Source organism: Ischnura elegans, chromosome X (assembly GCF_921293095.1).
Source record: "Ischnura elegans chromosome X, ioIscEleg1.1, whole genome shotgun sequence".
NCBI lineage: Eukaryota > Metazoa > Arthropoda > Insecta > Odonata > Coenagrionidae > Ischnura > Ischnura elegans.
The window spans coordinates 57,575,111-57,602,781 of NC_060259.1; the positions used below are offsets into that span (position 1 = coordinate 57,575,111).

Genomic DNA, 27,671 nt, shown 5'->3' on the forward strand with positions numbered 1-27,671 from the left:
TCAGTTGGACGCATATTTTGAATGAGGTATGGGTGTTTGCTGAATTCTTTTCTGCTGACCAATATTTTAATTCTTAGAATGTTGAGCTAAGGCGTTACTATACTAGAGAAATGGACATTCAAGAATACCCACATCATCAAAACCAATGAATGAATGGCCACACAGTGAAACATTTTGAATGTGAGAATGGATTTATATCAATAAATATCTCTTTGTCTGCTTCAAATGATGCCTCGACATATGTGAATACCTAACCCGAGTATCCATTCACGAATTTTGTAGTAAAAAATGTCAATGAAGTCTGTGATGCTGTGTAAATGAAATTTCATAACAATCCTACATCCTCGAGAAAACATTGCTTTGCTGCAAATAATATGATTATGAAGGAAAGTATGTTTTAATTTTTTTGCTGCCTTTCATGACGAGATCTTATATCATCATTATAAACATTCAAAGGCATAGTCGAAAAAGGAAACAGAAACTCGACTCAATATAGTTTCAAAATCACGGAAACATGTTAAACGTGATATGGAGGTATACGGCAAGAGTGCATTAAGCTAAATTTGAGTAAAAACGCTTAAAATGCAATGCAAGGTATAGAAGCTAGCATTTGGCTGACCAAACGACATGAAAATCAAGTCTTCGCGTACGAAGGCTATTGACGCCAATGTAAACAGAATTTTGCTATCAGATTCAAGTATCTTAGTAAAATCATGGAACATAAACGCATAAATAACAGAAGTACTTAACAATTAGCTTGTGTACAAATGCAACATAAATTATGCCAATATGTCCAACCACTTACTGTGTTGTAATTATCACACGACCGATAGAGTTTAACTTCGAAACTTAAGAAATGGGTCATCTCCATCAATACCGACACGATATATTTTCAGGGAAAAGACATATATTACGCGTCTGGTTATTTCTTGAAACACGCCACTCTGCTGCTGTGTTCTCACCAAAAAATTAGTTCCTATTCATTTCCGTAACCCAAATATCTTCATATTTCAACTTCAATAACAGCCGGTGCCGCCATATTTATTTATCCGTGAAGGACACTTTAGCCCTAAAGTGAGCTCCGGTTGGGCACTTTACGGTAAAGTGACGATTCGGCCATTTTTCTTCTGAAGTGGCGTTTATGAAACGGAAAAAGCAGACTTTAGCCCGGCTAAAGTATACTTTAGCCTAAAGTGCCGTCTATGAATCGCACCCTTAGAGAAGGACTTAATTTTATTAACTTTAAATTGGTACCCCTGAATTACAATTCCTTTTCCTTGCACAAGCCACGAATATTAAAAAAGGGATCCCTATCTCTGCCTAAGGTTTCGTCGACAAACGCGTGTTTGAAAGGGTTTACAAAAATTGCCACTGGCGTCGCTCACAGGCAAAGCAATCCGAATTACGTGGAAAAATAATCTGTAATCAAGGCTGTTAACCAAAACTTATATTCTTGATAATGTGATTCAGTAATTTCTGACTTTTAGAATGATATTCCGCGCAATTACGAATTATAAATTACAAACTATTGAAAATATGGATCGCCTTGCACTCATCACTGGCCTGCGGATGATTTTGGAAACCGTTTAAAAAACGACAGAAGTGGCAACATAAATCACCCACAAATGAATGGGATGGAGCCTCCTATACCTAATCCCCTTGTAACAAGGTTTTAATAAGTGTTAAGTTGCTGTCAGGTGTTTTGGTCATTAAGGGAATAGCCCGATAAACTTTTATGTTGATCGCAGAATACTTGTTTATTTCATAATGGATAATCCCGTAGAGGATTGCGAAATGCAAAGTGAGAACACAATCACGTTCGATACACCAAAATTAAATACCGAAGAAGAGGCCGAAATTGAAATTGACTGTAAGTTCCATAGTTCGCGGTATGCTGATTACTATGTTCTAAGTTTAGCTGTAATATTTGATTCCTCTATCATTATTGGTGTTCATTTTTTATTTTGTTATTGCACGTAGTTTTAGTTGTGTTCTGTGACAATGGGGACTAGGTTATGATAGCTCTTCCTCTAAACTGTCTTCATGGTAGTGTTTTTTGCGAACTTCTACTTTACAATTCGGTTTGCTTAAAATTATCTCACCGTAAATTTGAGTGTTTCATGGTAGTCCCTTGTATTCAGATCCATATTTAAACAACCAAATCCGCGGGAATACGGAGCTTCCCTTGTAATGTCTCAAGGCGTTGGCGTGGTTTCGACATTGTACGGGTTACATCTTTTACCCTTTCTCAAGCAACATTTCATCGTCAATGTGTTTCCTCCCACAATTAGGACTTCGTGAAGTATTTTTTTGGAGGTTATGTTACGATAGATTTTTTTGCGATGGAATTGTATTAGATTAAATAATGACAACATTCATACTGGAGAAATGACTACCTGTGAAACCCTACAGCTGCCCGTTTCGATCACTATGATTATAGGATAAGGACCCTATTTTAGCAACTGCTCGATGAGGAGAGAAAAATGTGATTTAGCGCACGTTTACAACACTATTCATAACATCATTTCAACAACAATGTCCATAACTTATTTATTACATTTTCCTTGCGGGAATAAACTGCCTCACGTTTGTATCCAGGCATTTAATTCTTCCCTCAACCTTGCTGATAAGGAACGTGAAAATATCCTCACTCATCGTCAATTAATGTCGATAATTTACTGGAACTTCAGCAACCAACTCCTTCTCCAACATGGCTAGCACACCTATTCCAACGATTTCATGTCCCCTTTCTGGCCAAGGCCAAGTCCAGCACTCCCTCCGTTTTCTTTTTTTCAACTCTTTGATGTTCAAGAGGCCCACTCAGACAATTTCGACTGCTAAAAAAGACAGAACCCTCCACTTCACTAGCTTCCACATTTGTTTACCTGCATAAATATCGTCTTTTGTTTTCCATCAAATGAGATGGATCGTGAGAGACCCCATTCAGTTGCTCACAAATTTGACCGTGGGACACCGGCATAATATATAATTTGAAAAGAGAAGGCCTAGGACACTTCCCTGAGGAACTCCTGACGTTACAGGAGACCAAGAAGAGGAGCCACCAGCGAGTATTACGCGCTGGGTTATGTGGGAAAGAAAGCTTGAGAGAAGGCTAAGGAACTTACCATGCCAAACCTTATGCCAATACCTTATGCCAAACTGTTAGCTTAGTTTATGAAGGGGGAGTTGATGATGGAGTGTGTTGAAAGCTTTGGAGAAGTCATGGTAGATGGCATGGTTGACGAGAGTTGTCTATTGTAGTGACGGCATGGTGCTGGAAGACAGCAAGATATGTTAGGCATGATCTCCCCGGGAGAACACCATGCTGCTGGGGGGATAAAAAGGGAGAGGTGAAATAGAAAATCCTGTTGAGGATTATGCCCTCACAGACAGAAAAAAGTATTGGAAGCAAAGATATGGAGTGATAGTTTCAGAAGTCAGTTTTGCTACCCGCTTTGAGTATCGGGATAACATTGGCGCATTTACATTGAGGAGGGAAGGTTCCTTCCTAATGAAAAGCAGCGATAAAACAAAAGGGTTAGAGGTTTTGCAAGGGAAGAGGCACAGTTGCAAATGAGTTTAGGGCTGAGACCATCAGTGTCGGGTGAGCGGTGAAGGGGTATTTTGCAAAGGTATTTATAAACTTCCCTGGAACCTGTCTGTATGAATGATAGAGAATGATTAGACAGAGGTAGGAGGGACTGAGGAGAGGTTACTTTGTGGTAGGAAGCAGGCTGTAGGCCATCGGGAAAGAATTTGAGGAATAGATTAGGTCTCTCTGAACCCAAGGCATTTCTGGCATTGTAAGCGACTGCTTCAGGCATCTGTGGATGGTTACGGCGTTGATTGATAGAGTGCCAGAATTTTTTGGGACTGGAAGAAATGTTTGAAGAAACAGTCTGGTCATAATTTTCGTAGTCTCCGCAAAAAAGAAATTTGGAGTATTAGCATAGGTCAGCAAAACAATAGCAAGTTTCCACATTTGGGATGACCTTGTGGAGGTACCAAGCACGATTTTTGTTCCCAAGAATGTAATTGGTGTCCAATTTAAACCATTGGATTAATTAATATACAAGATTTTTAATGTGGTTATCAATGCGTTCATTTAATTTTGGGTATTACAGAGCCTCAGTATTTTAATTTAATATTAATTACTTTCATATCAAAACAAAGAGAATATTTCTACAGCAATTGTTGTATTTTGTTTTTAATCTCAAATATGAGAAGACCTGTCAGACCTTGTGCCCCTCCCCTCAGGAAAAAAATTCTGGATCTGCCCTCGGCAAAATTATTTCATTTGGTTATCTTTTTTACAGGTGATCCCGACGATGAACCTACTGTTTCCAATCCGGTGAGTCTCCTCTATCATGTTGCTCATCTGATATAAATGGTTACGCATTGTTGCTTCTCTGTCACTCTCATTTCGTTGTGGCTTATCCTGCCGTGGAAACAATTATTAATTTCAATTGAATTTCATTATTCATTACCAAGGTCTGTGCGCTGGTGATGGAGTGATTCTTGGAAATCATGGTTTATTTGAATGGCTCGTGTGTGCATTTTTAATCTAACTTTTTTTATCAAATCACTCACTTGTTTGTATGGACAGAAGTGCTTCCCTTGCCATGGTTGTATTTTGACAGTGATTAGATGCCAATGTGTAACCTTGAAGTCTACAATTACAAGGCAGTGCTTCTATCATTCATAATTGAGGCATTTATTATGTTCCTCAACTTCGTATGTGTTGAAGCTGGCCAGTTGGTCACCAAAGATTCTGGGTTGCGAAATGGGATATGGTTCATGGCTATCCCTATTGCGCCACCTTGAAACAAGTAATGAATTTTGGTTTTAATTTTACTGATGAGTCTTGGCTAGTGCTGAAGGAAAGAGGTGACCCTTTGCTCCTCTATTTAATTTATGAGATTTTGGATTTACGGGGAAAGAGCTTATGGGTAATCCTAAGGCCAGGTTACACAGCACATTACCCATGCAAGTTAATGTATAAATGATGTCTAAAATCCAGTGTGTAACCACTCGACTGGGAGAATAGAATCTGTTTGAAGTTGATTCACGCAGTCATACATTCTCTGTTCCGGTCCACCATTGTTATTCATGCATTTAGATAACATATGGGTTAATGCACAAAGTATCCAGGTCATTCTCTCCTAGTCATGTTGTGTGGGAGCAAGTACTGTATTTGTCTGAATATATTCCCCCCTTCTTTTGCAAAAATGCCTGTGATAAATGTTAAGGGGGGGGGGACTATATTCAAACCCATTTTTAAATTTTTCCCCAAAACTCAAGCCTCAAAATTAGGGGGGGGACTATATTTGGAGGAATACAGTATGTTTGACTAGGAGTTGGTGCAAAATATTTCTACGTAGTTAGACTACGTAGTCATAGGGACATAAAATGTTGACTTAGACTATCTATTGACTTGACACAGGAATGTAAGAAAATCCTTTCCTTTTCGATGTTGATAAGATACTATGTAATGAGGATACAGACATCTGTGAATTTTTGAGTGGTATGAAATGTTAGAGTGCAGTAGTATGCACCTCTTCTTTCCATTATTGTTGCTTCCATTGCCCTCTTTTTCCTCAAAAATGGTTGGTTGCCATAAATATTGTAGTGCATGCCAGTAATGTAATAGCTGCATTGTGTAAGTTGAGTGCTAAGAAAGGAAATGGAAAGAAATCACTCCAGCAAGTGCCTTGTTACCAATGGTCCTCATGGGGGCTTATTACGTAAGTCATAACTCCGGAGCTATGGAGCTATAAGAGTTATGATGGCTGCCATAGCTCAATTTGCGATTACAGTAGTCAAAATAACTCCAATAGGAGTTGCGAACTGGAGCTATCTCGGGGCTGGAATAACGCAGGCTTCTGACCCGTCCTTATGATAACTCCAGCCCGATTTCCTTCGCTTCTCAACTGTCATTTGTTGATTTCTTCCGTCGGAAGGTCGGAATCTGAAGGATTTGGCAATGGATGGACCAATAAACATATATTTGGGGAAGGATGATGTGGGTGTTTGCGGAGTATGTAAGAAGAAGGAGGCATCTGACATTAGAAAGGAGACGAATGAGGGGTTCCCACAATCCAATCGAATTAGATGAAGACCATTTTCGAATGTTTTTCAGAGTGTCGAAAAACATTTTTCAATATCTCTGCCGGTCTCTGGGACCCACACTAAGGAAACGCAGAATATCTAGACTAAGCGTGGAAAAACAGATAAATATTATGAAAGAATTTTCATTATATCACTATGGGCGTGTGTAATGTTGAATCTTCTTATTCTGCATCTGAGATATTCTGCGTTTTCTTAGTGTGAGTCCCAGAGACCGGCAGAGATATTGAAAAATGTTTTTCGACACTCTGAAAAATATTCGAAAATGGTCTTCATCTAATTCGATCGGATTGTGGGAACCCCTTATTCGTCTCCTTTCTAATGTCAGATGCCTCCTTCTTCTTACATACTCCGCAAACACCCACATCATCCTTCCCCAAATATATGTTTATTGGTCCATCCATTGCCAAATCCTTCAGATTCCGACCTTCCGACGGAAGAAATCAACAAATGACAGTTGAGAAGCGAAGGAAATCGGGCTGGAGTTACCATAAGGCATTTTTGTTTTCATTATTGGTATAAAAAAAAAGTGTCGGTGTGTGTGCAATTATATCTTCGTTCTGTGTAGGTATCTTTCAATCTCAGTAGCACATTTTTGTTAATTGGCGATGAAATATTAAGGTTTATCACCCCACATTTTATTCATTGCTGCCTCCCCGTTTATTCCTTGGAATACGCCAAGGGCAAAGCTTCTGTGGTCACTCATAAAATTAGTGAGCACCACGCACTGCTTCCTGCTCATTTTCTCTGACCTTTGCTGGTACCTAAAATTGTATTCATTGCCATAATAGCAACATGGGCAGAGAATAGGTTTGTATTAGACGATAAATGCATGACTGTATGCAATGGATGACATATAACTGTATATTGTAACCCACCTTGCCGTCGTCCGTCCGACTGGGTTCCACTTTCTGAGGGGTGGGGGAGGATGGTTTGGAGGGATTGCTCAAGGTGAGCGGGCCGTGAAATGGCTAGGGGAAATGGAGGGAGGGGGAAAGAAATGGAAAGGTAAGTTGGGGTAGGTTCACTTGCTGAATGGAGGCTGGCGCGTACGAAATAATGAAGGCTTACGTAACAGTTTACAATTCCAACAACACGTTTAATGAGCACTTCAATTAGAAAATGTTTCACAAAATACACAAATGAATAACTCTTTGAATAACACAAATTAAATTACTGCTACTGGCCAGTTATGAACCTAATAACATTAACTAATAAATGACAGAAAATAAAATAAACCCTGATTACAATTGTTGGCGTGAAATATTATATAAATGCTTGAAAAATGATAAACGCCAATTTCAAATAATCTCTTATTGTCCTACAAACTACCATTAATCATTCACACACACACGGGGACACGGGGGAACTTAAAAAAAAATTTTAAAAAATGTACGGGAAAATATCACTGTTCTTCTTCTCTTGAACGGAAGAAAGAGGGGAATGGGGAGTGGGGCTCTTCTGATTCTGTTGAAAATTTTGGGGATATTGGTGGCTAGAGTACTTATCACTCTCGCTGATCTGCTGGTGGAGAAGATTTCCTCGGCTGGCTCGATACTGCGACTAGTACATATTGCTGTGGGATGAGAGAACTCCTGTGTTGGCGCTGTGGATTGACGTCTTCTGCTGCGCGTGCTAGGAAGATACCGTCTTATCTCCTCTTTCCAAAGTCACCGCCGTTTAATACTCGTGTCTTTTTCCACGCTGGGCTGCCTTCCTTTCTTTCTCTCTCCTTACAGAACGGGGTAGTTGGCGGAGCAGAGCCTTCGGCTGATTTCTCCAGTAGAATCATCCTTGCATGTTGTCCGCATTTCGCTTATATAGCCACTTTCTGGGAGGGGGATGGGTGAGCGGAAAAACCCCGGGCATCGGGTTTTTTCGGCTATTCTTCCGTAGGGGAGGAGGGGTGGTTTCTGTGGAGGGTGGAGTTGGAGGATTTCATCATCTCCGTACGCAGGTGTTCCGGCTTCACTGTGGGATGGGGAGAAACATGCTACGAATCACGTAGGCACCGGAACTTTCCACTTCGTAGACGGGAGAATTGTGGGAGGGATGGGGGACGGAAAAATACAAAATCTAGTCATTCATTCATCACTTTACATTCACACAAAATTACATGAGCATTTACATAACATTAAATAACACTTTACAATATTTATTTGACCCTTCATAATTTACGCAAGCCTTCCCTACCTCGTAAACGCCTCTTTAACTCACCATGTACCTAGCCAAACGGCAACGGCTACAATATGAATAAGCTTTAAAGTATAAACATTTCAACAATGTAGTTTATATTAATTATTTCACGTTAACTTACGAAATACAAGTTTGGGACTTTATTCCGAAATTCACGTTAAACCCGTCTGCTCAGAAACATTTACTCTCGGATACCTAAGCTCCTATTGGTTGACTCATTTCTAGAGATTTGCTTTCCGAATTTTCCATAGCCACTGTAGCTCCGCATTCTTTCGGAGACTTCTCGCAACTCCTGCCGGTACGTAATAGGGTTGGAGCTACAAATCATAACAAATCCGGGCGGAGTTACAGATAGCTCTAGCTCCGAGTCAAAGTTACGTAATAGGCCCAATGGAGTTATATGTACCCCACCAAAACATAATATCTGTGTCTTTCTTGGAATAAAAGCAATGATGTTAAGCCTGGGTCATGTGAGGATGGATGAATGGAATGCGAAAACTGATAATCATTTAGCTGATCACGATTCCCTTTCTAGGCCACCATTTCACTTTTCTGGATTTGCTGGATGTCTCTGCACTTTCCATCCCCACATTCCACCATTCCACATGATTCCACCCCCGCATGATCATATAAAATATTATCTATTCTTGTCTTTAATCAAAACCTTTTTCAGGTCTTGGATTTTCGCCACAGTAAAATTAAAACCTTGCTGGAAGTGTCGGGGCCAAATTTTTTGAGGGAAATGTATGGTGGATGGAACTTGATTAAGAAAATTGAAAACTTGTTGAATTATCCAGAGCTTGTGATGCTGGAATTATCAGACAATCAACTTGCGACCATTGAAAATTTAGATGCACTGACAAACCTGGAGTGAGTATGCTAATGGTGTCAACGATTTTGTCTTCTCAGATTTTGTCATCATGTCGATATCATGTTGTTTACGTGACATAATTTGCTTTAAAAATCTATCAACATTAGAACTATATTGCTGGTGTGGCCATTTTAGCCTTTCTTGATGTTTCATAGATCTGTCCTCTTCCAGTATTTGTCATATACATCAAAACCCCTATATAGCAAACCTCCATAGAGCAAAATTTTACAATAACATCCTTATAAAGAAGTCATGGCACCAGTCTGAGTCTCTTCCCAGGAATAATACTTGGGGTTAAACCTTCCATTACCAACCTCCGTTATTATGAAACCTACCTTTAATGAGATCCAAGCATGGGCTCAGGTTAGGAAAACAATCTCGTTATAGCAAAATATTTCACAGAGATCATTTTTCTCTGTATTTACATGCAATTTGCCTACAAGTTCCACTATATCCTAAGATTGCCTCTTCATTGAGACCTATAACCATGTTTTTAGGGATTGATTCAGCATTTTCACATGCTGTCCAGCTTATTGGAAGCAAGAAATTCAGTATGGCCAATGATGCCTTCTTATTCACTGTCTTTCAGCTTCTCATGGATATCAAATCTGGCAGGAGCCTGTCAGTATGTGGCATATATTCTTTCTTTTTGACCTCAAAACTCATAATAAAGAGATCCAGGGGTCATTACCCTAAGATTACAGGGTGTAAGTAAAGAAGTTATGTTGCCTTATGTAGCCATAAGGCAAAGAAATACCCAATGGCCAATCGCATGTGTGATATGGCATTATAGGCTGTTGACTGAAGGTATGCCCAGAAAGACTGGAAGAATTTTAAAAGTTTTAGGGGAAAGGAAAAGGAGTATCCAGGTATCACTTACTTTTATAGGAAGTGCATCTAGCATGCCATATTGAAGCAGAATTCCTGATGTGTGGCAGAATCTGCATTCCCTGGAAAAAATCCATAATTTTGTCACTTTGTTTGCATACACCTGAAGGATGTTTGGGTGGCCTCTCAGTTCAGTTCAGTTAGCAAGACTTTTTCCTTCAGAATCCTGGGGTTAAGGCTAAACACGATGGGAACGTAGAAGGATTAAAAGACTCCTTCACAGTGCTAGTCCATGGTCAACTGGCTGAAATAGCCCATGTTTTATAAGAACAAATTTGCTGTTCCCATAGATTTTTTTATATAAAAATGAATACCCTGTGTTTTTCTGAGTGTGAAGAAATTTTAAACGAAGTTCTAGCATTCGTATTGACAGATTTTATAAATTTCTATTAAGGCTAAAGACGATGGGCACACAGTGTGAATCTCTGCCAAGAGATGGAACTACCATCAGGAGAAACTCAGTGCTGTAGAATAGTAATTACGTCCCACATTTCCCAAAATCCGCTATCCCCCACCCATCAGTCCTCAGTCCACCCCTCTAGAGTTTCTCACCTCTCCATGACCACCAAGCAACCCTCGAACACCCCAGGTCATGACTTGCTCTAGGTGATTTTTTCGCTAATTCACTTTAAATTTGCAAAAAAGGCGAACTTTCGTTTTTATTTACTCGTTTCGCGTTATGTCACGATATTGCATCTCTCGAATTTCACAGATCTCTAACTATCAGAAAGGAAACCAATTTTCCTGCGGAGCACAAATATATATGTTGTGGCAGCACAAATTGTGTTGCAAAACTTTTTCCTCCATATTGCATCTTACGTCCCTGAATTTATTCATATTGGGAATATTTTTTCATTGGCCCTTGTCAATTTCAATAGATTTATTTCAACTTTATGAATCCTCGACATTATTTTTCATATTTTTTTAGTTGCTTGTCCTAATTTTAACTTTCTTTTCAGATCTCTTGATTTATCATTTAACAGACTTGAATCTATCAGTGGTTTAAACAGTTTAACTAAGCTGAAAAAATTATATCTGAATGGGAACAAGATAAGCAAAATAGAAAATTTAAGTAACCTGACAGCATTAGAAATGCTGGAACTGGGTGATAACAAGATTAGGGTTGGTATATCATAAAAGGCTATTGTTCTTATTTTGATCTATCAATTTGTATGGCATTTACATGTTTTAGAAATGTGTGAGAGGACAATTTTATTACTTTAATTGATAAATTTTCTAATTTTTTTTTCCAGCATATTGAAAATCTTGAAGGACTGAATGTACTGACTGAGTTATTCTTAGGAAAGAACAAAATTGGGAAAATTCAAAATATTGGTCACCTAGTGTCATTGAGGCTATTAAGTTTACAGGTGAGGGTTAGAATAATTATGAAGGATAAGTTTTGGTGCCGTACTTTAACCATTTGTATCATATATTTAAATTATTTGTCAATGCTTCTTTGTAATATCCCTGGTAAAAGTATTTAATCTCAAGCAATTATCTTGTTGGCAAATTTATAAAAGCTCGTTAATAGAAATGGGTCGAATAGCAGATTTCTTGAATTCAAATATCGAATTCGAATATCAAATCATGGTTTAAATATTCGACTATCTCAAATTTCGAATACCTCGAATACTAGAATTGCACGAAGCATAGTAAATGTTATTCTTCTATTTCACTTGATGATTGGATGAATAAAAAGGAATCTATCAAATTTTTAAAAATCAGCTTTTTTATTCTGAATAAATTCGCTACATTGATTGTTGTTGCTCTACATCAGCTATTTTCGGTTGCACTTTTCCTGAGGTATTTGTTTTGTTAGGTGACATTGCTTAGACAGACTTTTCATTTCTAAAGCCAATTAATTTTTGATCATCTCAACTTTATTTGAATCTTGAAATGATTTTGAATAGTGGGTCAAGAATTGTGGCAAAAGTGAATAATTGATCTTTTTCCAGAAATTAATGCAGGGCTATTCTGTATCTTGGGGCCTTTTTCAAATAGCATCGATTCTACAAATTGCAGCACATTATATTACGCCAATTTTGAGGGCGTAATATATTGCCTCGGGGAAATCTGTAGTCGGTATGAAAATTAGTGTAGGACTAATGATACAATTTTCGTATGAAGATTTTCACAGCTTCTTTTATCAATGTTGGTGGTTGTTTTCGGGAATTGCTGCGTAGGTAACATTTTCTTACTCAACGTTTCACTGCTCCCACTGGGAGCATTATCAAGAGAATGGAGAGAAGAGCGTTATCCCATTCTCTTGATAACGCTCCCAGTAGGAGTGAAACGTTGAGTAAGAAAATGTTACCTACGCACCAATTCCCGAAAACAACCACCAACACTAATAATACAAGTCAAGTAACAGAAATGTATTTATGAATATGCAATTGTTAGTCATAATAACAATTAAAATATATTTTTTAAATTATTCCATCGTTAATCAAGCTGTCATTGAAAGCCAATTTTAGATTTTATGATATTACCTACTAATCCAAGAACTCCGAGAGCAAGATACAAAATGACGATCGAAAACAGTTCCGCTCATTGCAGGCGACGAAAAACCAAATTCGTACAGTATTTATTATCAAGCTCATCAGCAGAGAATGGGGTTTATAGTGAAAATAACTCGTTTTGGCAGTTCGGTTCTTTTTGACCCATCTCTATTAGGTAGATGTATACCTAGCTGCATTTTTCCTTCAATCCTTCTGTATGAATTATTGAGAAAAATTTTTAAAAATTACCCAGATCCCTGTCAGTGGATGACAGTGATGTATAGGTGTGCATTATCCTTATCAAAATGATTCGATCTCTTTGTTATACTAAATGTATTTTTGTTCAAATCAAATGCTTCATTGAATTTGTGCTTCAAATAATATATTGCATTCCTTAATTCTCAGGGAAATAGAATTTTAAGAATTGAAAATCTTTCCACGTTAATCAATTTGAAGGAGCTATATGTGTCTGAAAATGGGATAACCAGAATTGATGGTTTAGAGAGTCTGATGGGTTTAAACTTGCTAGATGTGTCCCACAACAAAATCACACAGCTGGAAAATATTGAGCATCTCACCTTACTGAAGGAGCTCTGGGTAAGTAGAAATCATTTGATGTCATAGGAATTAAGTATTTGAAGCAATGAAAAAGGGTACATTTTTGTAGCGTTTTAATCGATTTGGGAAGTGAGGGAAAAAGTCAGGGAATTGTCTGGGAATTTAGACTATGGTCAAGGAAAAAATGCAAAAATCGTGTTGAAATAAATACTTGCAATTTTACACGATTATAATCACACAGCTGGAAAAATGGAAAAATTTCACTTCATCACGTTTGAATCTTCAGATTTCATGCGAAAATCGTGGTGGAATATACGGAAGCTGGGAGATCTCTAAAGACTTAAGATACTTTAGAGCTTTAAGTAATACTTTAGAGCTATAAGTAATACTTTAGAGCTTTAAGTAATACTTTAGAGCTTTAAGTAATACTTTAGAGCTTTAAGTAATACTTTATAGCTGGGAGTGATCTCAGAGGGGGATAGTTAAAGTGTAGGGGATAATTATGTTTATTTTCAATCATCATCATACACACAAAACAAACTTTTTCACTGTTGATTTTATGATTGGAATTTGATTGAAAAAGGAGAGAATAGTATTTTTAAAGGGATCAGTAGTATGGTTGGTGGTACACATTATAGATGTGAATGATGATACATATGAGTCAAAGGAGTAAAATATCATGGAAGTGGTATGAGAATTTTAAATCAGATTTAATGAACTCTAGTTTACAAAATCAGTTACTTGTAAAGTTCTTGTAATTTAGAGAGGCAGGTGTGTCATTTGTGAATCAAACCTATCACCAATATGGGATCTACTTTATTTTTAATGATAGGCGTGTATTGACCTGATGTAGGCACATCTTGTGCCACAGAAGCAAGGAAAAATATTAGTTCTCATGTATTTATTGCCAAGTGACTTGTTCAATGTATATTATCATTAATGAATACAGCAAAATTTACTATTTGTACATCTTTTTTTATCTGTTAATGATTCATTGTAAAAATTTATTCCAGTTAAACAACAATAATTTGCACACTGGCACAAATTTCCATATACTGGATTCATTGAAAGAATTAAGATACCTGTACATTTTGGGCAATCCCTTGGAAGAGCGTTCTGACTTCAGGATGAGATTACAATGTGCCTTGCCCTGGCTTGTTGAGATTGATGGTTTTCACTGCAGGTATTCCTGACTTTCTATCCTATTGCATGCCATTGATGTAATTTGTCTTCTTTGGTAGTGGTTCATTTGAAAATGAGCTAATACGGTTTATGGATAGACTTCTTATTCTGCAAATTATATCAAACAATTTCACGTTTGGTTTTGATTTAATTACACTAGTGCCAACAATTTTCATTCCTCATAGCATAATGTTTGCTTGTATCTCTTTGATAAGCATTATTTTCTTAAGTAATGTACGTTAGTGGTGGGCACTGTCTAGATTTTGGTCGGCAGCAATAGTGATGACTCGTGATCTACAGCGAAGGTAATGTGCTGGACTGACACTCTGCATGGTACAGCAATAGCAGCCCCCCTCCTCCACTGCTACCTCACACAAGCAGGTTGATTAAACAGCCATGCAGTAATAATTTTGGGCCATGTGAGTCTGTTATGACGATAAAATATATTTTTACGGTTATTACTTTCCAAATAGAGTCATGGACAGAATTTATTCTCCAGCAAAAGTAGAGCATCAACAGAAGCACAAAGTGTGTGCTTCATATTTGTCATATTGTATTTCAGAAAAAAATGGATTCTTGACTAAAAATAAACTTCACTCATATTTTGAATTAATAATTAAACATGCTACGAAGGTTTTATTTTAGTGAGAATAGTGCATTGTACCATCCACTTCACCGTAATTTATATGCTGGCAGTGATGATCAGCTTGGTAAAGCTACCTGTATTCAAGTATAGTCATCACTATTAGTTCTTTCCAGGTATTATTTTTGCAAAAATAGGACATTCTATTTCTAGAAACGTTGGATTATTAAATTTTAAAGTTGTTCTTTTATTAACCCCCTCCTTTATTGATTTGACTCAAGCATTGAAATGTGGTAAAGTTTTTTCTTCAATTACTAAAATTTCAAGTCACTTCCACCCCTCTGCTGTTTATCTGTCATTCAACCAATTACAGTTTCCTGAATTCCAAAGAAGAACTGCAAAACTGTGAGTTAACAAAGGTTGACTTTTTTCCTCTGGGTCATTACTGTGGGTCTTGATTTAGAAAGCCACACAAATTCCACTGTCTTAAAAATTACTGGTGGCTGCTTTGTTACGCAGCGATAACTTTTCTTCTATATTAGGGTGTTGTGCAAAGCTGGTGATACAGTGCCCACTTCTGAAGTACACAAATGCCTTAGTTCAAGAATAATCAAGAATATTTTAGATTACTTAAATTTTTTTGTTAATTCTCGTTTACATGCTACTGCTAATAGATCTGTATAGTCGTTGCTTATTAAAGTAAAATCCGTGCAATGAGCTTTAAGCAAAATTATGTAATGAGACAAGATTTCATGGAAATGTGTGGTAAAATTTTTTGTCTATAGAAATACGTAAAGAAATCAAGGCAAAATCATTTTGCAGATTGTGGAAATTACCTTAGCTAAATTCAATAACTTCACTCTTTGTTTGAGGTCATATTTTTGGTAAAAATTATTTTTTTCTATGCAGAAAAATTCCACTTTAATGGAAAATTTCTTATGGACTGAAAATTAAGTACTCATGTAGTAACTTGAGTCAGAATCTCTACATCCAAAAACAGAAATATGAAGCCTTCTGAGAACCATTTATGAGCCAGTTTGAATGTGGCCAAATTCCTCTTGTATAGTTGCCAAAACACAACATTCAATATACAGTAGACTCTCTTTATTACGAAGTTCATGAGATTGAAAAACTGGACGTTCGTAATAACGAAGTTGGTAAAACGTTTCTTTTAGAAGTCATCGCCAAAAAATACATGCTCTGCCAAAATTTATTATCTCTATAATCTCCTGTTCTTAGTCTCACTGCAGAATAGCTTCAGAGTCATATGTATGATATACATGATTAAATTACACTCAAAGTATAAAAAAAGCGCATTTATTTGGTTTTTATCCATAGAAGAAATTGCAACGGCTGATTTGCAGCTGAATGTGGGTGATTATCATTAATCCCAGCACTTTCTCAATCATAAAATATCATGTATAAAAAAATAAATAATATGTAAAAATAATTTAACTGTAGAACAATTGCATCTACTAGGGATAGCTCAATGGAAATCAAATTGATGAAAGATGGATCTGAAATGACAAAAGCTTCTTATCTTTTAAATGAAAAAGCATTAATGCCCTCTCTAAAAAATTTTGTAACTTCAGAGACAAAATAATATCCTAAAATTAAGGATGAGTCAGTTCTTAAATATTTTCAGTTCTCAGTACTGGCTTCTCCCCCATCAGTTCTCCAAACTCCCTTCCAAGGATGAACTCTTATTAACTGAATTAAAGGCAAATTTAAATGAACAACCACAAGGAGTGAATGAAAATAATTTCACTAAAAATGTATATGAGCAGGAAAGCTCTGTAAAAAAACTTAAGATTGTCTCCATAATTTTATTTGCCCAGTAAAGAGTTAAAATAACTTATTGTTAGAGAATGCATGATCGACTAATATGTCACATAACATAAGGCAGCCACTGGTTCTTTCTACAGGTTTTGATTGAAAAATTCAACATTTTCACTACAAAATTCAACAAATTTAAACCTATCTGGGTCTAATCTATTAAACAGTAGTGGTCGATGTTGACTTTGAAGGGCTGTGCAAAATAAGCTTGGAGCACAGTTTACACACTGCATAGATAGTTAGCATAGCATCAGGATCAATAGTGAAACTCCCCCAACTTCTGACGACACCATCCATTAATATGTTGTGAGTCAGTTCAAAATATATTCTCAGGGTTCCCACTCAACCGTGAAAACCTTAAAACCGTGAATAAGTCGTGAATTTCTTCTACCATGAAAAAACCTGGAAATAGCCGTGAATTTCGTCATAAAACCTTAAAAATCTCTCAAACTTGATTGTATAACAACGATAGACGGGTTAAAAGAAAAAAAAAACGATAATTCAATCATGTTTCAAGGTCATTCACGTGCAGGCAATCTCCACGAATTTATCTGCACACGTGTATTCGAAAGCGCAACTATTTATTGGTCCGTGTGTGCCATGACAGCACATTGACCTTAAGCCTGCGATTGGAAGATGTTAATCCTGGCAAAAAATCAGGCTCTTCTTCACTTCCCTGCCTCCCTGCTCTCTCCATTTTCCCACTCACATCCTTTTAGCCGGACATGAATTTTGCTAACGATAGGTGACGTCATGAGAGATACATAGCACTGTCATTGCTGCGTTTGCATCAAGGCATCTGTCGCGTTTGTTACATTTTTAGTTAACGTGCGGCCGATGATTGTTACGTGATCAATATTCCTGCCTAAAATGCCTCGTCTACAAACCGTGAATTTGATGACATTTAGACCGTGAAAACCTGGAAAAAACCGTGAATTTTATAATGTAGTTGGAGTGGGAACCCTGATTCTGTATTCTGCGATGTAGCTTAAATTCTTACTTAAATTGACAACTTATTCGCATGCCTCACTGCTCAACACACCGCTACAGTGACGCCATAGGTAAACTGAGCGGCTACGGCTTCACCTGCATGGTAGATACGTCCGCCGCTGTGCACACACCGAAGACTGCTTTCAAACAAAACAATTTTCCGCTGTTCACGGCATGGAACATGGCTTTGCAGAGAGTCCTCTCGTCTGAAAGCCGCCTAAATTCCATGTGAATGGCGGCCGGCGAAAAGTTGTTTTGTCTGAAAGCGGCCTCAATGTAGCATTGTGTGTATTTCACGCCATAGATGGCTCATTGCTGGACGCCATGCTGTGAATAGTGTGATTCGACTTGTTTGAAGATAAAGACCTATGGTAATTTGAATGCACGATGCTGTGCCATGGGCGGCAACCGGCGAAAGCGGCCGTGGCTACAGAAATGTTGGTTAGAGCGATAAAGTGCCTAATATGTAAACTAGAGATGTGCGAATAGTATCCGCGAATACTCGAATACCTCGAATATTAGAAAGTATTCGATATTCGAGGTTTCGAATAGTTATGCGAAAAGTACCACCTCGAATACTTTGAATTTCGCGTCATACACTGTCGCACGCACGTCATTGGTAGTTGACTCGGAAAAATATAGAGAACTGTAGTCATTTAGTTCTCGCAGCGCCGTTTTACGCGAGTTGACGAATACATCAAATTCGTGGATTTTAGCGGTGAAAAGAGTTCGACGAGGGGAACCGAAAATGGTCGGGTGAAAAAATCCGAAAATCCCCGATTCCCCCCACTAGGAGAACCTCAGTGCCGTGGGATAGCAACCTTAGGGCATTTCCCACGATCCGCTATCCCCCTCCATTCAGCACTCGCCTCACCCTCTCTGACGCTTTCCTCTTCTCTGAAATCAAACAAAAGGTCCCAGCTCGCGCAGAGATCGCATTACGAAGACCCCTGCTTCGAAAAAAATATCGAGTTATGAGAACAATAAAAACGTGTTTCACGCCCTCCCCCCTTTTCTTACCCACTGACGTTTTTCTGGCTACCTGCTTCGAAGTTCCCCAATTCTGGATGTCAACTGCTGTGTGAGTACCGTGGGATACTTACATTAGCGCATTTCCCAAGATCCGGTATCCCTCTCCATTCAGCACTAGCCCCCCCCCCCTCTGAGGCTTTCCTCTTCTTCGAAATAAAAAAAGGTCACAGCTCGCGCAGGGATCATATTACGAAGACCTTAGCTTCGAAAAAATACCAAGTTACACGAGAACAATAGAAACGTGTTTCGGGCCCTACCTTTTCTCCCCCACTGACCTTTTTTTTTCCTACCAGCTTCGAAGTTCCCCATTTCTGTGGAGGTCAACCGCTGCATGAGTCATCTATTAGCACAAAAGGTGTCTAAGAATGACTTTCGTCAATTGATGTTACACCTTTATTGAATTGAAATATTAGTAATGTGCGCGTAATTTCGAAAAGAAAAAGACCAAACACGATGTATTTCTGAGTTTATTTAAGCATTTTACGCAAAGAAATAAATGTCAAAATACGATGGAGACTTAGCATTCTAGCGAAACTCGATATGAGCAGCAGAGCTTCTCGGAAGTTGATGCGGTATTTTTTTCCGAAAGCATATATCAAGTTGCAATTAAAGAGTGGTGCTATAAATCTTTATTGTTACAGTCCCAGACAAAGGGATATTTTCTCAGAATATTTGGTTTCTCCCTGATAGCAATTACAATTCATCTTCTTATCTCGTGAGAACTCCTAAAGATGGACTGAAAATAATTGAAGAAAATCCGGTGGAATAGAGCTTGCAAAATGCCTCAGATTGTCAGCTAGCACTTGGCAGCAGGAGTGGGGGTAAAGTGATGTTAGTTGAATTAATGATATGCCCAATTGTTTCCATAAAATTAAAATATTCATTATTCAGCTAAATTCCTGTTCGAATCATTTAAAGGAAATCAAAATTACTCCCCAAAATCTTGTGTTGCCTGCTGCATAGGCAACCGAGTCAAACATTCCAGCATTCATCATTTAGTATTCGAGGTATTCGAAATTCGAGGTATTCGAATATTCGAGCAATGATTTAATATTCGAATTCGAGAAATCTGCTATTCGACCCATCTCTAATGTAAACACGTGTGTTAGCGAGTAATTATCAAAAGAAAAAAAGTTAGGCATTGTGATTGTAAAGTAAAATATGCATAGAGCTGTGAAGGGCACAATTTTCTGGTGGGGCTGGAGCTCTTATCACGTTGAGGCAAGGCAGAGCCGTGAAGGCACCCCTGAGCAGCCACGGTGCGCGGCTCCTCAGGTGTGTGGCGGGCTTCATTGCGAACCGATGACATCGTAGTATTTCAAAAATGATAAGCAGGTTGAATATATAAAAGAGTGTTAAAGAATTCCTGATAGCGCTCTCTTAAAATACAGTATTTTAAGTCATTAATGAAAACTGAAAGAATCTCATGCAAGGCACTAGCCATGGCCTTCAATATGCTGCGGACCATTTCCACTGTGGGCGCCAAAATTCAAATCCTTGCTACCATCCCCAGCCGGTTCCAAAGTACCGACTTTATGTAATTGGTTCTCGATACCGGTTCCCCAGGCCAAGAACCAGTAGTACCGAGAACCAAGTACTGGAAACGACCCTTTTCCTCTTAAAATATTCTTGTTTGGCTTTGTAGTCATCTGCTTGAAAAGTGATCCTGGGTAAAACAATTTTCAACATCCTTGCTCCGAATTCATCGGGCAGTTTCGTCTTTCCATCATCATGACAATCTTACATCAGCAACGTCCATGTGTGAAACGCAAACTCCTCGACTGCTGCATGATGCAATTAAGAGTTGATATCTTCCTAAATACAGTCCTTACATACCGACAAAATGCATGCAAAAGACCTTGTTCGTAAGTTGATAAACCTAGGCAAGGCATTGTAAAGTGTGGTTATTGGGGAAATCTAGACGATCTATGTCTTAAAATATTAGATAATTTATGGTTCAACCTTGGAAAATCTATAATCTCCTTGAAAATTGTAAAACATCACATTGATTTTTATAAAAACTGATAAATAAATTGTGGGTTCTAACAATCAAGCTTTGAAAACCTGGATTTGCATGAACTTCATGTTTTAAACTTTATTGACTGCTCATCTCTGAGTAAATAAATTTTTCTTTTTGCACTGTTTTAAAAGCAGGTGTTGATAAATCACCTCTCTGACAAATGTGTTGTATTATAAATTTTCCATTAAGTATGTGTTATCATCAGGGGCAGATTAAGGTTGATGTTCTGGGGGGATTCATTACTTTCCATGGCACCTCTCTCAGCAGTAATATGTCTGAGGCATGATAGGTGCAGAGAAGTGGCTTTTAGATATTGATCAATTATTTATATGTATTGTTTGCTTTGATGGTGAAATAAAAGCTTTCATTGGAGAGCCACCTTAAAGATTGCAATTTTTTAAAATTATCTAGAAATTGCAGGGGGCAACTCCTTCCACCCCCCGCTCCTTAATCCGCCACTGATTACCACACATTTTGTTGGACTTCTGCTGTAAACTTTTCAATCAGGCAGTTCACAAACTCAATGACTAAATTTTTGCATGCTGAGGAAATTCATGCTATCTTCCTGGTAGTTCGTTTCTGGTACACATACCATGAAATCTTGTCTTGTGGGAAAGTTAGTGAAAAATAGTGGTTGTAGTTGATAGGTCAGCTATCCCTATATTGTATGGAATCTTTTCGTGCATGTTCAGTCCTCATTCTTCTATAGCTTCATTTTTGTACATTTATTTTGCTTATGAAAACTTATTTCTTTACTCTAATGTTTGTGGTACCTTTGTAGTAGCAGTTTCTTAAGGTCAATTGGTTCCAATGGCTCCGTTGTGGGACAGGGGAAAGGCAGAAGCAGCAGCAATTCCAAAGGATGCACCAGTGATCCTGCTCGATCTTCTAATCACAGAGTTGATCACCAAGTTGACAGTGTTTGAATCAGCTTTTTTATGGGTAATGATTCCTATGTGAAAAATAATAATAATGCTGATCTCAACTTAATGCCTTCTGCAGCAAGCCTTGCATTTTGCAATAGTTTGCGTAGGGAGTCCTAAATCATTTTGACTTGGGATGGGTATGTCCAAGTGTTGACTTATAACTGCTAAAAAAACGTAGCATGTGGAAATTTAAAAACCCTTGCATCATTTCTTTTTTAAAAGTAGATTTCTCACAACTACTTAATATTCATGAATGAGTGTGTATTTAAACTGGATCATCATATGCTAAGATGTTGAAATAGCTGCAACATTTTATTGTTTTTTTTTACCAAGAATGCAATGTTTCAGTAGTAATTGTTGTTCGCTGCAATTAAAAATGATGTTAGGCCCTTTCTATTTATGAGATGATGTGGTTCTTCAGGTTTGATTAGCTTCACATTTTTCATTTTATTATGAAGTCGAATCAAGTATAGCTAGGATTGGTATATGCATTGGGGTGCTTATTATCTGACATTTGGTTTACCAAGTGATGGATTGTCAGTCTAACTAGTCTTCCCCTCCCTCCTCTGCTGGTTTCTTCTGGTATTCTCTTTTCTACCCTCTCCTCCCCCTACCTTCTTCTGCTTCTTCTCGCTCTTACATACATGGCCCTGTTCAAGTCTATTAAATGACATAATTTTCCCTATCCATAAAGTTTTACCACATTTTTACTTCTCAAAAGGTGTTCTTGCAGTAAGGATTCCAATTAATGCATGGCATTTGCTGTATTTTACTGTATACAAATATGGCTGCTCTTGGCATCTGTGTTGTGAAGTGTTTAGGATTTAGATTTGTTTAACCTCAACTTTTTGAGCAGCCTGAGTTAGCACTTATGGTTTGGGTACTTGGAACTCCTAAGAGCCAATATCTTATTCTCATGATATGTCACCAGACATATGAAACTTGTACCTAGGTCAACTATGGCTTGAATTGTAGATGTTGAATTCCGACAGACGTCATTGCCTTGTAAAAATCAGCTTCTGTGATAAGAGACACGGAAGTTTAAAAATATGAGAAAATTTTTCTTATTTGCATTGCTCCCAACAAGGGAAGTACGTTATGATCCTGGGGGTGTACTACTGAACTCTATGGCCAGTGGTATTGGCAGAAAGGTGGTATGATACCCCCTGGCATTGAACACTGACCCCGAGCAATTACCGAACTCAAATCAGGGCAGTGTCATATGGTATTAACTTAAATAAGGACCGGTCCAGAGTAGGTCTTACAAGCATACCGCCTGGAATGGTGGACTAATAATCTCCTACCTCAAGAAATATGTAATTAATAAAAAAAGCTATATGATGGAGCAGTGTATTTTTAGCCAAGTTACAGTAGAAAATGTTCATTTGTTTACCTCCAATTCTCGCATCAAACACCCTTAGCCACTGAGCAAGTCCTGAAGTCATCCATGCTTTGGAATTACACTCATACAGGCAATGAAGATTCTTGATGCCTTTAAAACAGCTATTTGCCAGTTCTTTTATCTTTCTGCTGGCTAAAACAGTGCCTCATATGGTGCAAGGACTTAGCCTGACTGTTCAAATGAGGCATGAGTTTGAGTGTAAGGATGGTGACACACCAGTGACTAAACTTGTGCCTCTGACCTCACTGTGCTTTGGTATCATCACATCGAACATTCTCTCCAGCCAAAGCTATCTCTCTCACTTCAGAACGCACCTTTGCAATGCATGATCACTTTGCAACTGATGCTGAGCAAAGCTGTGCTCATGCAAGGATGGACTTCGATTATTTGCCACGTGAAACCGAACATGATTTGAAACTCATAATCACTTCTTATTCTTTTATTTAGTGGTTTTTATGCCAGCTAATTCCCTTGTCTCAAATATTCTGTGCTAATTAATACTGAATAGATAAATGTAAATTTTTACCTGATGAAACATTTATTTGGAGTAACTGAACATGATGTTTAACTGTCAATTAACTCCTCAATTCAATAGACTTTTTCAGTACATATGGTATTTTTGAAGTTGCCCTCTTTACTGACATGGGTATTTATAGCTCTTGATTATTGTGATAACAAATTAGGCACATCATCATGAATGATTAAGAGTGGAAGCTTTATTCACAGTTGAAAGTTTATTGGGATTGCTAATATTTCATGTGGGATATTTTCAGGGATAAATTACCGTAAAAATTAGTTGAAGGTACATCTCATTATTTTTTGTGGGATAGTCTGCGTAAATAATTGATAGCATAGATATTTTAAGATGAGGGAATTTTAGTAATTATGCTTTGGTTTATACTAATTGTGGTAAAGTGGTACAAATTGTTGCCATTAGTAATTCTTGTATTTTTGTTTCAGTTCTGCCACTGCGATGACTTCAATGTAATACTAAATCATCAAATACTTCAACAGCAAATATCTGTTACTTCACAGAAGAGGAAGAAATTATTTTATTTTTCAACTGTACAGGTTTTTTTCATTTTGTTATCAGAGAATAAGGCTCTAGACCTAATATATTTATATACCAATTTTTTTGTTGATCATGCATTCAGCTGAATAGTGATTTGGACGATCAATTGAAAAGTCACTTCTGAAAATTCTTCAACCAGATTTTTTTTACATGTAAATATTTGTAGAATTGTTGGCCTTTAATGAATTTATAATCAGGTTAACATTTAATGAAGATACTTTGATATTAGTAGGATATATTAGTGTTACCCAAGGAAATTTTTCATTTTGTCAAGTATGAGTGTAGCTGTCCACAGTGAAAATGTATGCAGTCCATAGAAGATGCTGGATGGTCATGAAAAAGGATTAGCATTCTCTTATCATTTTATATTTTTCATTCAATCATAGTCAAAAGAGATGTTAATATATTTTTTATAATAAGGTCTTGAAGTTGTGTGGACCATTCACCATTACTTTACACCTAGAACTCTTCTTTTACTGTGGATAGGACTGAATCAAAGTTAGTGGACTGGCATGAATTATATCAAAATCACTTTAAATCATGATATCATCGTTTGAATAGTAAAAATTGAAGTACATATAAGTATCTTCATTTAGGATCATTTCTGCGGGTATATGTTGCAGAATGTTAATTATTTGTTAAAATTTAGTTTTATTGTTTCTTAGTGTTTTTCTGTTTTGCATTTACCCATTGACTTTTTGTCTAGAAATTCAAAGGTAAAATATTGCCCTAGATAAACTGGTAATCACCTGTTTATATTTTTTATCTTTTTATTCTTCATAATTTTTAGGATTTCTTCATATTTATAAAAAAAATCCATTTTGTATATATCTATGATATCCCCACTGTTGTAACAATTCAAAGTCAATCCTTCATTAAGGTAATGTTACTTGGCATAATATTGGTTGTCTATAGGATTTCACGCAATCGATTGATGGGAGATTTAAGCTTCCCTTTGGTTCATAAAATTAGGAGTTTTTAATGTCAAAATTAATTTTTAAAGTATGCCTAAAGTATATGTTAATGTGGTAATATTGGCCTGAAGAATGACTCATGGTTCAATTTGGTATTATGAGAAGCTACGGCTTCTTTTATTTTTAAATCCATAGAAAGGTCTTTTGAGTGGGTCAAAGAAATTATTAAATCTTGCAGTAAATGTTCCAATGATGGCCTTAGTGGAGTAAGAATTTTTTCATTTTAATGGGAATAAAGGGGAGCATGGTGGCTCTCACTATACAAAGAAGTGATCTTATTAGATGTTGAATCAGACGTCATTCAAAGACAATGAGATCAGCATTTTAGGTTAACATATGGCCGGGTGTCATGAGCGTACTTATGATTATTGTTTAGTTTTAGGAATAAGGTCGGTACAAACTCACAATTTCCTGTAAAGAATATAGATAATTTGTGAACCCATTTTGTTTCCAAAATCACAGCGCATAAGTTATGCCAAAGTGCTTTTACAGCCTACTTACTGGGGGAGACCACATATCTTGCTATGCTTTTTTCAATGCCAAATTTTTATGGTATTCAGAATGCTGAACGACTCTTGAAATGGGTAGGTGTTTCATTGAAGGGTCATCTTTTGGATATAATTAATTATTTTTGATGTAGTATGTTTAATATGCCGTACATTATCTAAACATAGCTGCCCCTTTAACGATGGTGCAGTGGTTATCTTAGTTATTTCTCATTGCGAGGTCCGTGACCTGCATTCAGAATAAGACTCCTTAAGTACCTAAAAACTGTCATGATGATAGCTAATTTCTTCTGCCAAGGCTTGCTGCAAATAAAATTAAATTGAAAAAAGGAAAAAATGATCTAATTGGAGATGACAAAGCATATTTCCATAATGGAGCTACTAACCCTGGTACCCTCGAATTGGGAAATAACGATGATAGCGACTACACCTTTGCCTACTTAATGAAAGGGCTGCTATTTTTAGATAGTGCAAGGCATTTTAAATGTATCAAAATGCAATGCAAATGAAAAATAATTAATTACAGCCAAGCTATGGCCCATTCAATGAAGCCACCACCCATTCTGAGCACCGTTCATTATTCAGAATGCCTTTAAAAAAATATGGCATTGAAAAGTACATAGCAAGGTTTGTGGCCTCCTTTTGTTAGAAAAATCATGGCTTTAAAGTAACATCATAGTGCCTTGCTAATTTTTGTTCCAGAATAAAGACTCAGAATTCACCCTCAGCTTGACCATTAAGGGGCATATGAAAGTGAATTTTTTTGGGGGCAGTTCATTATTTTCATAGCACCTCACTCACCCCTTTAGTGTACCACTACCCTACACATCCCTTCAATTCACTCTCATTCTCGAATAGAATGCCAGGTTGATCACCTCAGGCTAGTTTTGCATATTTTTCTAATTATATCTCTTCTATTGAGGATACGTCAATCCATTTCAAATCAACCAGGCCATGTTGCTCAATATTTTTAATTATCCTGATTTTTTAAATATTCGGTTCCCTACAAGTAGACAATCACAAAACACCAATTGAAAAAAATTTGAAGCCATACTTTTTTTGGCTGCCATTTTTAAAAGGGTGGCTGGGCAAATTTTGATGAAAAACGTGGTTTGCATAAAGTTTAATCTCGAAGCTATTTTAAAAGATATCAGAATAATTAAAAAAACAGTGTATTCATCATGAAAAGAACTTTTGGAAACTTTTTATTTTTCTTTCATAAAATACAGTCAGTCAAAATATTTCTGTAAAAACTCAGGAAAAATTTGTCATACTAACTTTTTTAAGGCCATAAATATTTATGAAGGAAACGAGACTCACTAATAAAAGGTTATTTCTGAGTTGAATACTTAAAAAACTACTTGCAGTATATGTTTTAGCACTGAGGATGCACTCCTTTTTTGCTCAAGCTTGTCAAACAATGCCAAAACCCTTTTAACATTGATTTTCACAGGTCAATATCTGAAAAGGGACTGAATGAAAACAAGTGGAAAATTTACAGAATGTTCTTTATACACTTATAAATAATTTACAAAAAAATTATGACTGAGACTACTACATTTAGAGTAGTGGAACAGTGAGTTTCAATAAAAATGCAACCACTTTACATGCTCCTGCAGTGAGAACAAGGGCTCGGGCAGTGCAAGATAGTACACAGGGGCTTTCCACTTGTTTTCATTCAGTCCCTTTTTAGATATTGACCTGCGAAAATTGACGTTAAAAGGCTTTCGGCATTGTTTGACAAGCTCTAGAAAAAAAGGAGTGCATTCTCAGTGCTAAAACTTATACTGCAAGTAGTTTTTTAAGTATTCAACTCAGAAATAACATTTTATTAGTGAGTCTCGTTTCCTTCATAAAAGTTTATGGCGCTAAAAAGTTAGTATTGACAAATTTTTCCAGAGTTTTTACGGAAAGATTTTGACACTGTATTTTATGAAAGAAAAATAAAAAGTTTCGAAAACTTTTTTCATGATGAATTTTTTCATGATGGTTTTTTTTTATTCTGATA

At 37.1% G+C, this 27,671-nt stretch overlaps 1 protein-coding gene across 5 annotated transcripts in view; it reads left to right on the forward strand.

The window, feature by feature from the left end:
- Window positions 1-26,301, forward strand: part of LOC124171005 (protein phosphatase 1 regulatory subunit 7-like) — a 29,577-nt gene extending 3,276 nt beyond the window's left edge. Inside the window, exons 1-9 of one of the 5 annotated variants that reach the window (XM_046550124.1) lie at window positions 1,645-1,870; window positions 4,317-4,351; window positions 8,996-9,192; window positions 11,041-11,203; window positions 11,335-11,451; window positions 12,988-13,179; window positions 14,154-14,323; window positions 21,565-21,725; window positions 24,072-26,301. In XM_046550124.1, the coding sequence (XP_046406080.1) occupies window positions 1,768-1,870; window positions 4,317-4,351; window positions 8,996-9,192; window positions 11,041-11,203; window positions 11,335-11,451; window positions 12,988-13,179; window positions 14,154-14,323; window positions 21,565-21,709 (1,122 nt within the window). In that variant the 5' untranslated portion in view covers window positions 1,645-1,767 and the 3' untranslated portion in view covers window positions 21,710-21,725; window positions 24,072-26,301. Of the gene's footprint in view, window positions 1-1,644; window positions 1,871-1,992; window positions 2,047-4,316; window positions 4,352-8,995; window positions 9,193-11,040; window positions 11,204-11,334; window positions 11,452-12,987; window positions 13,180-14,153; window positions 14,324-21,564; window positions 21,726-24,071 lie in introns of those variants that run through there. The other 4 variants (XM_046550125.1, XM_046550127.1, XM_046550126.1 and 1 more) reach the window with 4 other exon arrangements.
- Window positions 26,302-27,671: the final 1,370 nt, after the last annotated feature.